At 47.1% G+C, this 14,510-nt stretch overlaps 2 protein-coding genes across 2 annotated transcripts in view; both read left to right on the plus strand.

Annotated features, from left to right (window-relative positions):
* GTPBP8 (GTP binding protein 8) overlaps positions 1-14,510 on the plus strand; it is a 385,924-nt gene that overhangs the window by 217,314 nt on the left and 154,100 nt on the right. The gene's annotated exons all lie outside the window — the stretch shown is intronic.
* The window catches only part of BOC (BOC cell adhesion associated, oncogene regulated), a 105,422-nt gene that overhangs the window by 55,967 nt on the left and 34,945 nt on the right, over positions 1-14,510 (plus strand). The window contains exon 2 of the mRNA XM_077817938.1: positions 14,009-14,165. Within this exon, the coding sequence (XP_077674064.1) occupies positions 14,009-14,165 (157 nt within the window). The remainder of the gene's footprint in view (positions 1-14,008; positions 14,166-14,510) is intronic.

A 14,510-nucleotide genomic window follows, 5' to 3' on the forward strand; every position in this document is an offset into this window, starting at 1 on the left:
TCCTGCTTTCTCCTTAGCTCGGCCCCTCTCTGTCTGACTCAGACAATTCCAGCTCACACCCCCTTGGCCTCCTGACTCCCTGATTAGCCTGCCCGCCCTGTCATGCATGCTGACCTGGAGTATTGGCCTCCTCCCCATTGTTCCTGGGGACTGTCAGTCTCAGGGTCCTGATTTCCCATCGACCCCCCTTTTAGTACTGGGAGCTAGCAACTAAAACACCCACGCTGAATGTTAGTAAGGGGGCAACAGTCCCCTTACATTTGAATCTGAGTGCACTGCACAATAAACTGTTTTGAGAACAAGCAGTTCTGTAATCAGAGTCAGAGATGGTAGTTATTGATAGCTGTCCAGTACTCCGACCTCCATGTTCGACATTTCTAAAGTATTTCCTTGTGTTTATTAACTGGCTGTATTAGTTTGTGGCAGTGGAGTCTTTGGTTTTGTGGTTAATAAGATTTATTTGCATTTATATTTTTGTTTGTTTTTTAAAGAGAGGAAATTGTATCAGTAGCTATTGGAGTGAGTGGATACTGTGAAATATATTGTCAATGGTACTGTAATCCTGACCCATATAACATGACTGAGACGTGGAAGAAAAGATCAATCTCTTCCCAGCTTTCTGTCACATCCTTATTACGCTATGCAGTCCTCCTTGTTTGGAAGACTGTAAAGCAGTCAGCAGCCCATTCCATGACTATTAAATCCAGACCAGGTTTTAGGGAAGGCTGGTGTGGTGACACTAGGTATCTGTCAGTCTGGGACAGCTTCAAAAAAGAATCACCTTTTCAGTCAGCACAATGGGGTCCTGCCTCTTTATTGCCTCACACCCTAGTGACTGGTGTGAGGCCTTGCTGGGCAGGAGGGTTTTCTTGGGGCTTTTTTGGGGATATGCATCAGATGGGGAAGGCAATGAGAAAACAGCACTGTCTGATCATTGCTGCTTGAACCTCTCTAGCAGTTAGGGCAAAACACAACATAGTGGGACCTGCCAAACACCAACTCCAACGTCCAGCCATCTCCCTTTCCCTCCTCAAACCCCTCTTCTCTGTTTTTCTCCCTTTCTGCCTCCCCAGCTCCCACCCCCTCTGACGCCCCTGGTCTTTTGCCCAGCATTGTTTCCTTTGCATCTGCCTAGCCTGTCTCCTTTCAGACCTTCCTCCTGCCCAACAGGCAATTACAGCCCCAGCCCCAGACTTCAAGTGTTTTTTTTGTTGGGAAAGGATGAGAATGAAAAACAAACTCAGCCCCTGGAGTAAAGTACCCAAGCCACAGGCACATCGCTGCCGGGAGTCCCCAAGACACAGGAGTATCAGCTCTTCCTCTGCTCCTCTCTCTGGCTGATATTCTGTCAGTTGGTTTGGCTCAGTAAGAAAACCCCGGGGTTCAGGGCTGGGTTAAACCTAATTGGGACCGAGATTCAAACAAGCCAAAGCTCCTTCCACCCCCTCCTCCTGACCAATTGTGGAACTGTTGGCTCCCTGGCTTGCCAACACTACAGACTCTTCCCCGGTCCTCCTGATGAATTCCAACATGCTGGCAGTGCCCCGTCTGTTCAGTGGATCTTTTGGTTCAAACTGTGTGGATCCATAGGTCCCCCTTCCAGGCCAAGACCCCGATTCTGCCATATTCCACACTGCTTGTCTGGGATACAATTATTTTTGCCTTCTCTTTTAAACCAGTTGAGGGTTGTTGCTTTTTTGTGTATGATTTGATTACTTGTTCTTCTTCCTACAGTAGAAGGCTGTGATTGTGTGCTACTGCTCCAGGAGGTGCCTAGCCGTTCACCTATCCACAGCCCAGAGGGATAGGGGACAAAGATGGCTTTAAAGTTACCTTTGCCCTCTTCTGATTCTGGGCTGGTGGGGGACCAAAATGGCCACTGGCATAACTTGGATAGCCCAGGAAGCTTCTCTGAATTACAGCAGCCCTGCATAAGCTGTTTGTGGGTAGCTGTGCCACTCAGGATCTCCATTGTGCTACATGTTCTGGGCTTGCCCCGGTATGCCCCCTACCCCAGCATGCTTGAGGCTGGCGAGTGGCCTGTGCAGGCCAGCCTTGGGCTGACCATGCAATGCCTACACGGAGGAAATCCTCCTTTAGCGGGTTAGGAGGCCAGAGCAGAAGAAAAAATCCCTCCTGAAATTGTTTACCATTGTTGCAGTCTGTCACTCTCCTTTGCATTTCTTCTCACTAAGTGTGTCGGCCTCACCTGCCCATGCTCCCCCTCCCGTCCCTCTCTCTCTCCCTTTTCTCCCTTTGACTACCACGTCCCCCTGTGGAGATAGAGCAGCAGAACTGAATAGTGGAGAGAGAATGAGAGATGTAGAATGCAGTGAATTGAGGGTGTTTAAGTTAAACAAAAACAAAGACACATGTCACTGATTAGTTGTGGCCTGTCATCTAGGAGTAGGGTGCCACTTGTTTGCCCTGCAGGTCAAAAAATACTGCAGCGGGATTTGAAAGGAGGAGATGGGTGAGTAACTTCATGAGTCCAATAATGTAACACATCCTAAAGTGAGAATAATCCCTGTAAATTACACTATAAATGCTTTGGGGGCAGGGATCGGTTTTTACTATGTGTTTGTACAGCACCTAGCACAACCGGGCCCCGACCCTGACTGTGGCCTCTGAGTAATACTATAATGCAAATAGCAGATCAACTAGTATTCTGGGGTGGCAGAAGGTAGGATGCTGGACTAGATGGGCCAATGGTCTGATCCAATACAGTAAATCCCTTGCTTCTAAAATCAATGTGGTATTAACCCATGGTATTCTGACACTGTGTTTTTTGCATCTCCACATCATGCTGTTGTCCATGTGCAACTCTGTCCCCTGCATGTCTCACATCTCAATACTCTGTGCAGATGCAATATTTTGTTGCAGAGTGCAAAATAAGTTGAACGATGTAACTGTTCAGTGAGCTGAGTTTGCAGCATCCGTGGGACAAACCCACAAAAAACAGGCTGGGGTGAAGAGGATATCTGGTGGTCTGCCAAATAGGCAGCAAATCTCCATGAGCAGAGCAGTGACATCGCTGTTGGTTTTACAGGCTGATCCTTCTCTGTTCTCTGAAAGCTTGTTTGGGATGCAGGGCAGGTTGAGTTGCAAAGCTGTGGACTGCTGCTTGGAATCTCACAGGGTGATACTATTAAGAGGTGTGAAAGAGTCATTGGCTTATGGAGATTTTCCCTTATGCAACTGCTGGAGATGTCCTGTCTCTCTGGGGACTGTCAGGTATTAAAGTGACACGAGAGTGGCTGTTAACCAAAAGGCTGGAATTTCTGCAGATAGATCAAGGAGAAAAGGGCTAGAGAAGATGGTGAGGGAAGTCATCTAAAGCCTGTTGGCAGCTTTCCCTGGTGGGAGTTGAATTTAGGGGGGTTGTTTGGTTAGGTGTTTCCACCCCTGCCTGTGTGGCTCAGAGAAGGAGCAGGAAAGGGCAGCAGTTCTGAGCTTGACGCCGGCACAGCTTCTGCTTTCTTGGAGCATTTTATTTCTGAAGAGGTTTCGTAGCTCAGTCTGCCTAGGCCTTTTCAGCAATCAGGGCTGCGCTCGGCAGACAAGGGCCGAGCCACTTGGGGAAAGATGGCTCCACCGGAAGGACCCAAAAGCCATCTCTATGCCAACTTGGGCTGGATGTTTGCCCGAAGAGCGGGCTTGGGAACATCTTGACAGCTGGCCCACTTTATGCTTATTCGTTGCTTCCTTCTCCTTCGTCTTCAACCACCTCTCTTCTCCCCCACCCCAACTCAAAACTCCAGCCCTTCTCCGAGCCCCCAGCCTCTCCAGATTAGAGCTCTCCAGGGACTTCGGCCTTTTGAAAGGAAATAAGAAAGAAAAAAAGGAGGGGGGGGAGGAAGAAAGAGGGGGAACAGAAGAATGAAAACCGACCCAAGGGGCAATAGTCCCTCGAGCCATCTCACTGCATTACAATGAATGTGGACTCTATTAAGCTCCGTTCTGCCTGTTAGTGTTTCCCAGGGCAACACAGCTCCCATATGGCAAGCATGCAGCAGATTAGGGTAGGCCTCTAGGCCTCATTGAAGGCCTGAGGCTTGACTGGCAGTTGAACCCCCTCCTCGCTTCTCCTCACACTTGACACTGCCTGTGTTTATCTAAAGCAAAAGGGTTGGGTGGGGGGGAAGGGGCATTTGGAAGGTTATTGTCCCGGGCAATGAGAGATAGGAGAGGAGAAGGGCTGAGGCAGGCAGGGATGGAGAAAGGGATGTTGGTGGGGGATGGGAGATGAGGTGCAGTAGAAGGGGGCTAGGAAAGCGAGAGGGTGGCGGTGGGGGGGAGGAGGAAGGCCTCATAAATATTCAGGAGGGGTGTTGAATGGGGAGAGGAGAAATAAAGCAGATGGAATTCGTGTTAAAGAACAGCCACAATCACCCTCCAAAAACAAGAAAAGAAAAGCGCACGGCCTTAAAGGAGCGTAGGGAGCAGCGTTTATCCAATTAGCAGGGTTGTCAAATTGAATTTATACAGAATGGAAGGGGGAGTTGGGGGGGGGAAATTAAGTGTGTGGGATGCGGGGAGGGGGGTGAGATATCGAAGAAAAGATGTGAGTTTTCTTTTTTCTTTACACTTTGACAAGGAGGTTTTATCCTTTAAAGGGCTGAAGCCATTGTCAGGGTGGGCAGAGGGTAGAGAAACTCGGACGATTAGCGTTTGGTGCACGACTCCTTTTTGGGGAAGGGCAATAGAATAAGGAAGGTTACAGAACAAGGCACAAGTCTGGGATGTGACAGGAAAATGCAGACATCCCTTTTGCTTGCCTTGTATATTTGTAATGAATTTAGGGCTGGTTAAAGGTGTTGGGTTTTGGCAGCACGGGGAACCGAAGTCCTCTGTGCACAGGACAGATACACCACATGGCAAGCTTCCCTCACATAGTGCCCCCTATCCATCCATCCCAGCTCAGAAGGACCACTTCTCAGTTGAGCGGGAGTCCAGATTCCATAGCCAATTCAGCCCTTGCTGTGCTGCTGAAACTGCCTAGGAGGGGGCTTACTGGCATTGCTGACAGCTGCTCACTAGAAAACGATACTCATTTCACATAGGCCACCAAAGAGCTGTCAGATACGACTGATATTCTCTCACTAGTGACCTGAGCCAGACTAGCAATGGAATGCTTTCTATCCCATTCCTATCTTTGAGCCATCCAATCTCTCTATAGTGGTACCATGGGCTCTAGTAGAATAGAGTTCTGAGGAGCAATAGCCTCATATTCGAGGAAGATGAAATGGCTTATAACAGTGGTTATGTATTTGGTTTGGTTTTGTTTGTGTGAACAGTTCTGCTCCAAGTGTTTGGGTTATTTTCCATCATGGGCCTACTTAATTCTTTCTGGTGGGTACTTCTGCCTCTATACTCAAAGCCACTTTAAGCAAATTTCTGGTCTCTCCCTGCAAAGTCCTCTGATACACCCCCTCCCAAATATGATCTACCACTTCCAAGGCAGACTTGCTGCTTTGCAAAACCGTGATGCTGTGCTCACCCCAAATTATGTTCAGGATGCTTTAACCATCTCAACACCGAGGATGAGTTTAATCTGATATTTCTGTGCTTCCAGTCTTCCTCTTTGACTGAGATCACTGGGCCAGATTCTGATCTCAGGAACAGCCAGCAAGAGCCATATAGTTTTAGAGACTGAGTGTCCCTCTTTTCATTTTTTCCTTCCCGCCCTCCCTCCAAAAAAAATAATTTAAAATTTTTTAGGAGAAAGGAAAAACACAACAAAACTTGGATATTCAGTACAAAAAATGGCATTAATTGGAAGTCACAGAGTTAATCATTCCAAAGTCAGAGAATGCAATGTTAAGGTGAAAGCACAGTCTTAATTCTGTCTCTATATGCATATGCATTATGATGCAGTATTTGAGAATTAGTAAGGACTGTAATACAAATATCACACAAATATTTGTCTACTACTTTAGATACACCAGTCAGTTTTCCCCCCGACCCAGGTTCTCCCTAAATAGAGTCCTCTGAGTGTGCAACTACTGTTAAATCTTTTCTCACCGCTACAGCTATCCCACGCTTGAAACTTCTCCAGGAGAGTGAGCTGGAGAACACTGTGACTTCCCCAATAATGTCAAGCTCTAAAACTAACCCTGTTTAGACTCTCTGCTGTGGGGGCGGGTGGTAGCTTACCTCCTAATGTTACTTAATATTTCAGTTTCAAACTAGCATGGCCTAGTATAGAGTGGTTTGAGATCTACAGAAGAAAAGTACTATATAAATGCTGCATGTTTGTTTATTAAGTGTGTAATAGTAGTGACTAGTGGGGTCCCAACTGAAATCAGGGCCCCATTGTGCTAGGCACTGTACATTGTAAGAGACAATCCCTGCCGGATAGAGCTTACAGTCTAAATAGACAAAACGGACAACAGATTAGAGAGAAAATAGCCCTATTTTACAGATGGGGAACGGAGGTAGAGAGAGATTCAGTGACTTGCCCAAGGCCCCGAAGGTGTCTGTGGGAGTGCCTGGAATTGAACCAGATCTCTGGAGGTGCCCAGTTCAGTGCCTTAACCACAAAACAGTCCTTCTCTTCAAGATACAATTATTTCTCCCCTCCCCTGTATCCAACTGTCTAGCAGCCTGGAACAACCAAAAATTTAGTCCTTAGTACAGCAGCTGTGCCGCTGTCACGTTTTAAGTGTAGACAAGCCCTAAGTTTGTATCTGGATCTACAGCCAAATGTCCCCACTGTTTGAAGCCTGGGCATTCGATAGGGATGGTCTCTCAGAAATCCAGTGTGCACAGACTGATACATCTGACCTGATGCTGACAATGCAAACTGGCCTCCTGCCTCAACTTCCTTTAAATGTCACCAAATAACAGAAGAAATGGATGGTTTACTCTCTTGGACTGAGTGTGTCGTTAACTCCTCTGGCTTCTCTCAGCCAGTGGTGGCCCCTACTATGTGGGACAAGAGCACATGGCTAATTTATGTGTGCGTCCCTACTAAAGTGTGGTCTGGGGCACAGCTGTTCTGAGGTGGTAGATACGAGGATCCTGGGGCAGGAGTCCTGGTTTTCATATTCAACTTCAGCTCTGACGTGCTGGGCGGTCAGTGCAGCTAGGATTTTTAAAGGCAGCTCAGCACAGCAGCTTGTCGCCAAGGGGAGACAGCTGGGACCTTCAACACACGCACAAAATAGTTCTTTTATTTTTATTTTTTTAGATGATTCCATCTAACTACCGATCACAGTGGGACATCCATGTTTTCTTATCTGACAGCTGCCCTGAGATCCAGATTATTCTTAGAGAAGTCCCCTTAATACTCTTTCCTTGGCCTGCCCATTCCTCCCTCTGTTTTAGTATATCTGGTGCCCAGACCACTGTAGGCCAATGGGAGATGGCTTAGCATTGTGCTAGCCCTGTTCTCAGCTCAGGTTGTGCTGGAGGATATAGGGAGAGCAGGAAATAATTAAAAAAATAACAGTAATACTTGGCACTGCTGTTGCACTTTTTCTCCTCAGAACTAAAAGCACTTTAAGAAGGTGGTGGTATCCCTATTTTACAGATGTGGAAACTAAGGCATAGACAGGCACAGTCACTTGACTAAGGTCACTGAATGAGGCAATGGCAGGGGAACAGAACCAAAGCATCTTCATTCCCAATCCTGTGCTCTAGTCACTGAGTCGCAAGGCCAGCCCATGCTAATCCAGTCCATAGTCCAAGAGATGTGGGGGAAAGAGGGTTGCCAGAGACAGGGTACACTCTCCTGGGCTTCAGCATTTTTCCTCCTGGTCTGTTCTGGCTTTTCATTTTTCCTTCCTCGCAGGCCATTCCCCCTCCCCTGGAGCTGTAAAGGGCATGTTGATGCCCAAGGGTAGAAAGGGGCTGTTTTCCATTTGGGACCCTCATAAATTACAGGCAGTGTGGTAGTAACAGGAATTGTTTGGCTGGCCCTCGTTAAGCAGGAGGGGGCCTAGGTCTGTGGGCAGCATTTCCTCAGTAAAACCTTCAGCTTCTAATCAGCAAACACTTCTGTTGCGGCCTGTGTTTAATGCAAAGTGTACTGGCTCTTGCTCCATCTCCTCCTCACATCTCTCTTCTGTCTCCTGCTCTCTTCCCTCCCCTCCCAACCTTATTCTCTCTTGCCCGCCTGCCCCCATCCACTCCACTCCCTAGTGCAGTGTGTGTGGCAGGGAACTAGGCTGACAGCTTTTTCACCCCACACATCTGATGCAGCCCTTGTTAATCTCACTATGCTAATGGCCCAGTTCTTTGATTTACTGGGCTGTCTGAAAGGGACTTGGTACCTTCACTGCACTGACAGGAAATTGTTATTTTAACCTGACAGGAAATAATTAAGAAAGAAAGAAAGAAAAAGGTCTTTCTTTCTTTTCTTTTTTTCTTTTTTTTTCTGTCAACCCCCCCACCCCCCCCGACTTTAACCGTTTCTTTCCCAGAACAGTTGGTGAGTGTGAGGTTTTGATAGTGTAGGGCTCACATCTTGATGAAAGGAAAAGGGGTGCTTCTCGGTGTAGCTGCCTTCAGGGGAGGAGAAGAGGAAGTTAGGGACATTTTGAATAAGGTTCCACTACACATTTGGGTAGAAAGGTGGAAATCGTTCCCATGGGACTGCAGTCCTATCAGCACCTAATGCTAGGGGAAACATGTACTGGGCATGCAACCTCTGGGCATGCAACAGAAATCTAGCTGGGAGACGGGGACATTTCGGGGATTGAGCTGTTCCATTCTGCATCTTTCCCCTTCCCAGATACAAAGAAAGCCAGGTTGGTTACAGGAACGTTACTGAGATAGAAGTCAATCTACTTTCTTAAAATTCTTGACTGTGTTACTGCCACCACCTTAGGACCAGAATTTTCATTTGATATGTTGGGAACTGAGCGCTTTTGACAATCTGGCTCTGATTGTGGGTACGACTGAACATATGAAAATCTGGCCCTGGATATTAACTGTTCTTTCCGTTTTAATTATTTCTTTCATTTCCCCCCATTTATGCTGGCTGTTTACTTTCTACACTTGGCTCCCAGCTATGAAAGGAAAGGTTGTTATTTAGTGCCATGACTCTGACTGGGGCCTTGGGGGAGTACCACACCCTTACTGTGTTAAATGTCCCGCTCTTCTCATTCCACCAACAGCACCGTTTAATCCATCAAGTGCCAAATGAATGGATCAGTCTCAATTTTCTGCCACCTGTTGCCCTTCATCTTTCTGCCAATGTTGGCCATCAGTTTTGTAATTGTGTGCGCAAGGATGGCCCTAGCTGGGAAGGGTGCATTGCAAATCTCTGCTTTTTGCCTCAGTGAAAAGCCTCTGGCAAGGGGGTTATGGAGGCCTGCAGGGAGGTCCTTCCCCCCAGCACATACTCCAAGAAGCACCTCTTTTTTCCTTCCAGTATTCATTCCTCTCTCTGCCAAAGCCATCCACATGGGCAGTGAAACTGAGCTAGTCCCTTTCACTCGGTGTAGGCTTCCCGCACTGCAGGGGAAAACTTAAATCCAACCCCCCAAAATTGTATTGATTGTTTTGTTTTAATTTTCTGAAAACGCTTCTGTTCTTGTTAGATCTTATAAAACAACAACCCACATTTTAGGCCTAAGCTATCTGACAGCTCTTGTCTACACTAGTATAATTAGTACCTGTACTTTAGCAACTGCCAGCAATAGCACAGCTGCATTGTTGATGACAGAGGCATAAGCACTTGTCTAGAAGGGGCTCAGGCATTTGTATTGCCATGCTCTGAGCAGGTTTGGAGATAGCACCGCCTTAGTCCTGTCTACACTAGGGGGTTGGTGTCAGTACAGCAGCAATGTTGTTTGCATTTATTGACGTAAGGATATTAATGTTGCGAGTGTAGACACACCTTAAGGAAATAATTAAAGGTTTACAGTGCAGCTGTTGCATGGGTGAGTAGGTGATGCTCTTGGCAGGAGGAGTTTCTGGGCCAGCTGTTAATCCTTGGCTGTGGGGGCATGGGAGGATAAGGAGGATGGTAAATAAAGTCAGTATCCTTTTCTAACTAGTATCCTATGGAAGCTTCCCATGTGTAATGTATTGGGTCTTCTATCCTCTGTATGATGCAGTCACTAAAGAGTGACTTTACCTCATCTCTCTGTGGTATCTGCAAAGCACCTATCACTGTGGTATCCTAGTGTGCATATCAATTTATTATGCATGTCTTAATTAGATCCTTTTGGTCTCTCTCACCAATCTGAGGCTGGCTTTTGCTTTTTCCCTACCTTCTCTCATTCCTCTTCCCTCTTGCCATTTTCATCTGCCTCAATTACTTATTCTGTGTAGCTTCTTATGTGGCCCCCACTGCTGTAGAAGCTGAGCATCTCACAGTCTGTATTGCGTTTATCTTGACAACGCCCCTCTGAGGTAGGGAGTACCATTACCTCCATTGTACAGATGGTGAAATGGGGCTGAGAGAAACTAAGTGAGTTGCCCAAGGCCACTTAGGAAATCTGGGACAGAACAGGTAATTGAATCTGTGGGTACTGGCTACTGGATGCCCTTGCTACTGGATCATCCTTCCTTTCTCAGCTTACTTGTACGCTGATCATGGTATAGAAGGGAGATTTACATCTTGGTGTAAATATGGTCCAGCTTGTCTCTGTCTGCATTCCTCTGGGAAGGGCCTGCACAGCTGGCATGGAGAATCCATAGCTCATAGAGAATCCCCACACTGCTAGGGACTGAACCTGGCCTCTTTTGCTGCATTGTCACTGTGGAGTGCAGCTGTCTTTGAGAGCCTCAGCTATAGTGAGGTAGTCCCTGAGGCAGGCAGGCCGTCGCTCATGTATGGCTTTGTAGATTAGGACCAGGGCTTTCAATTCAACCTGGAAGTGAAGAGGGTGCCAGCAGAGCGAGTGGAGCACTGAAATGATATGCTCACAATGATCGTGCTAAATGGGTTGTAGCTTCTGTGTGACGCTCATGCTCACACCCGGGTAAAGAAAGATGTAGTTGTCTTTCTGGAGGTAACAAAGGCCTGGATCATAGAGGTATGGTCCTTGTTAGACAGAGAAGGGCACAATCTCCTGATCAGCCTGGCGTACCCTCCCCACCACTGCAATCTGCGGGTGATCACACATGTTCAATAGATCTCAGAACTGTAGCTGGCATATTCCTGAAGTTACAGATAATGGAGTCTTTTGATAAAATAAAAGTGAGTGGGAATTTGTGTAATAGTCGAAGGGCTTAAATCTGCCTTGAGCCACTTGAGGGCAATGTGAACACACTCACTTGGGCTGGTCCAGCAGTGTGTCCTGTGCAGAGCAGTTCTTCTTCACCTTTTTGATACCAGGGACTGGTTTGCTGCCTTTCTAAACTGTCAGAAAGCTCTGAGGGAGTGGTGCCGGACCACAGACAGGTCATTGAGAAACACTGCTGTAGACAGTTTAGAGGACATTGTGGGACAGACAAAGTGAGCATGTTATTATATAGATACTGATAAATAAGGGGGCTGATTCTCATTTATGCTAAGCCCTCTTCACACAAATCTGGTAATGTAAACAAGCCTGAAAGTGGGTGTAAATTATTTTTAATATAAATGTTGTTATATTTACATTTACTTTAAGAAAAGGAGTACTTGTGGCACCTTAGAGACTAACCAATTTATTTGAGCATGTGTAGCTCACGAAAGCTCATGCTCAAATAAATTGGTTAGTCGCTAAGGTGCCACAAGTACTCCTTTTCTTTTTGCGAATACAGACTAACACGGCTGTTACTCTGAAACCATTTACTTTAAGGACTCTTTGTATTGTGGGAATGACAAAAAGGAACCACAGCAAAAATGAGAATCTGGCCTGATATATTTATACACCAAATTAATTCAGAGTGATCCCATAGCATGCTACACACTATCACTTCACCCACTTCTGAAAAGCAGCCACTCTGAGGTGGAATTTGGCAGCTGTTTAACAACATACCTCAACACTGCACAATAGTTTAAGATAGGAATTGAAAAAGAATGTCCTCTACCCATGGAACTCATCCAGTTGGAAGGCATCCATATATTCCATTTGCTAGGTATTTATTTATGATATGTGAACAGGAGGGAGGAAGCCTGAATTGGCTTGTAGAGGTTGAATTCATCAATGGCAAGATCTGCAGAAAAGCCCTTTCTTTTGAATTGCCTGAAGGATACCTTCTACCTCAGCCCTTACCCACTTCCCAACCCCCTCCCACCAAGCATGGCATATACAAATACACACTCAGAATTTCTTGGCCTGTAAGCACCCTGGAGTGTGAAATCTCCAGTCCTACCTCAGGAACCCCCTTTGTTAGAGATCTGATATTGCCAGGCCTCATGCCTGAAGCATTCGTGGTATAATTTTCTTTTCTTTTCCCTTTAATTGAAATGGACATGGAAAGGTACTGTACCGGCTGTGTGTTGCTAAGCTCAGCATAGGCGGCAGGAGTGATGACTGTGGTGTAAAAGCCTAGGGAGATAGCACTGCTTTGCAGAATCCAGACACCAGGAGGATGCCAGCTGATAATGTGGCTCTTCCGATGGCCAAAAAATGTGGATTTCTTTGGTACTAATTGTCTCCTTTGTTGGCCTCCATGGTCTAGTCCGTCTTTGGCTTCTCCTCTGACATCTCAAACAAGAGGACCAGCCAGCCAGCTAGTGCCAGTAATTAACCCTTCTAAGCAGCACAGTCCAGCTGGCCATTTCCTGAGCTAAGAAATGCTACAATTAGTACTCAAACCCCTTGCACGTATCCCCACATAATACAGGAGGAATGTCTCCTTTCATTAAATCCTTTGCCTTTGGTTGCAGGTGATCCTGATTTGACATGCAAGGTTTCCCTGAGCAGAGCTGGGTGGAATGCTGTTGGCAACAAAACCTGAAGCCACCCTACACTGCTTATCGGGGGCTCATTCCAAATTCAGATTAGGTTCATCACAAGGGTGTCTGAAGTTTGTGACTCTTGCAAGCAGTGCTGCGATGTTCTGGATCCAAATTGCATGATGGTTGCTGGGATGCAAACCTAGCCGGCACTCTGAGCTGTTGGGTCCAACTTTTCTCCTTTCAGCGTTGGATTCCTTCAAACCTAAAATGTGCATCAAGTGGGGAAATCTCTGTGAATTGGAGCTGGAGACAAAGATCCAGGGATGACATAATGATTTCTCCACGTAGCCTGTGATAAATGCCATTTCCAAGGAGAGTGTGTGGGCCCCTTTGCTGATTTTTCCCAGCATTTAAACCAGAATGCTGTCTTATAACCACAGCCAAGGACGGAGGCAATAGCATCTGGCAAACAAACTTCTTAAGCAGCACTTAACTGGAAATGTTTGCTTTGCTCCTGAAAGAGGTATCTTGTACACTGATAGCTGCAGTGTTCGGTGGGTGTAATTTGACCTGGGGAGTGTGTAGTGTGTAGCCGTATACAGAGAGCTGAGGATGTCCTCCCTTGGGAGATTCTGTATATACCTGAGACTCCATGCAATGGCTGACCGGCTGGGTGACTTTGGACAGGTCACTTAGGGCCAGGCTTACAGAAGTGCTGAACATGCACTTTTGCAATTGAAGTCAATGGGAGCTGCTGATCAGTATACCCCTGAAAACTATACCCCTAATCTTCCTGTGCCAGAGTTTAATACCCAGGACTTTTGTGAAGCTTCGTTAACGGTTGTATAGCGCTTTGAGTGACTCCTCTGGTGGAAAGTGCTAGAGAAGTATGATTATTCATAGGCCCCTTATGCCACTACTGCTCCTGTAAGGAGGGTAGGTGGTACTGGAGCAGCGCAGGGCATTGGCTTGCACCCTTCTTCCTGTAAAGAGTCCCTGTAGGGAGGCAGTGAAATCAGAGGTGCCTACAATATCCTCCACTTCCCAGGGTGGGGAGTTGGAAAAGGAGGCACCACACACATCCCTACCTCTGTCCACCAGCTCGGGCCTTCAGTCTCAGCCATCCCTGGGCTTTGTGGGCTCTTCTATTGAAACTGGGGAAGGCTGGTTGAGGAAAGAGCATCTGAAAATCATGTTTAATCATCTCCCTCCTGTCATCCGCAGGAAGCCACAGGCCCTGAGGCGGCTTATGGGAACCCCGCCTGGGTCCTTCTGCCCCAGGCTGCGCTGCACAGGATGACAATGACCCTGGGACGGAAGAGACCAACGGCTGCCGTCGCCTGCCTCATCCTAGCAGCTGCTGGGTGCTTTGCTCATTTGGGTGAGTTTACTCCTTACCCATTTTTCTACTCTGCCTTGAAATAACTGCAGGCCCTTAAGGTCTCGAAAGAATGGACTCTGCTTCCATCTCAAAGAGATCAGCCCCACCCCATCCTAAAGGGACACTCTCCCCACCCCCCCCACCCCACACACAGGCTGCAGAGGGTGTTATTGACCCCACTGCTTCATTAACGCGACGAACAACGCCCACCCCTGAAGGGGATCCCCCTTCCGCTCACCTGGTCCAACAATCCATCCCCCTTTCTCCGGTGATTATAGTATCCACAGTCCAGATAGCCACTCCCACACAACCTGCTCCTTCTTGCCATTCCTTGATGGTCAGTGG

Source organism: Eretmochelys imbricata, chromosome 1 (genome assembly GCF_965152235.1).
Source record: "Eretmochelys imbricata isolate rEreImb1 chromosome 1, rEreImb1.hap1, whole genome shotgun sequence".
Lineage (NCBI taxonomy): Eukaryota > Metazoa > Chordata > Testudines > Cheloniidae > Eretmochelys > Eretmochelys imbricata.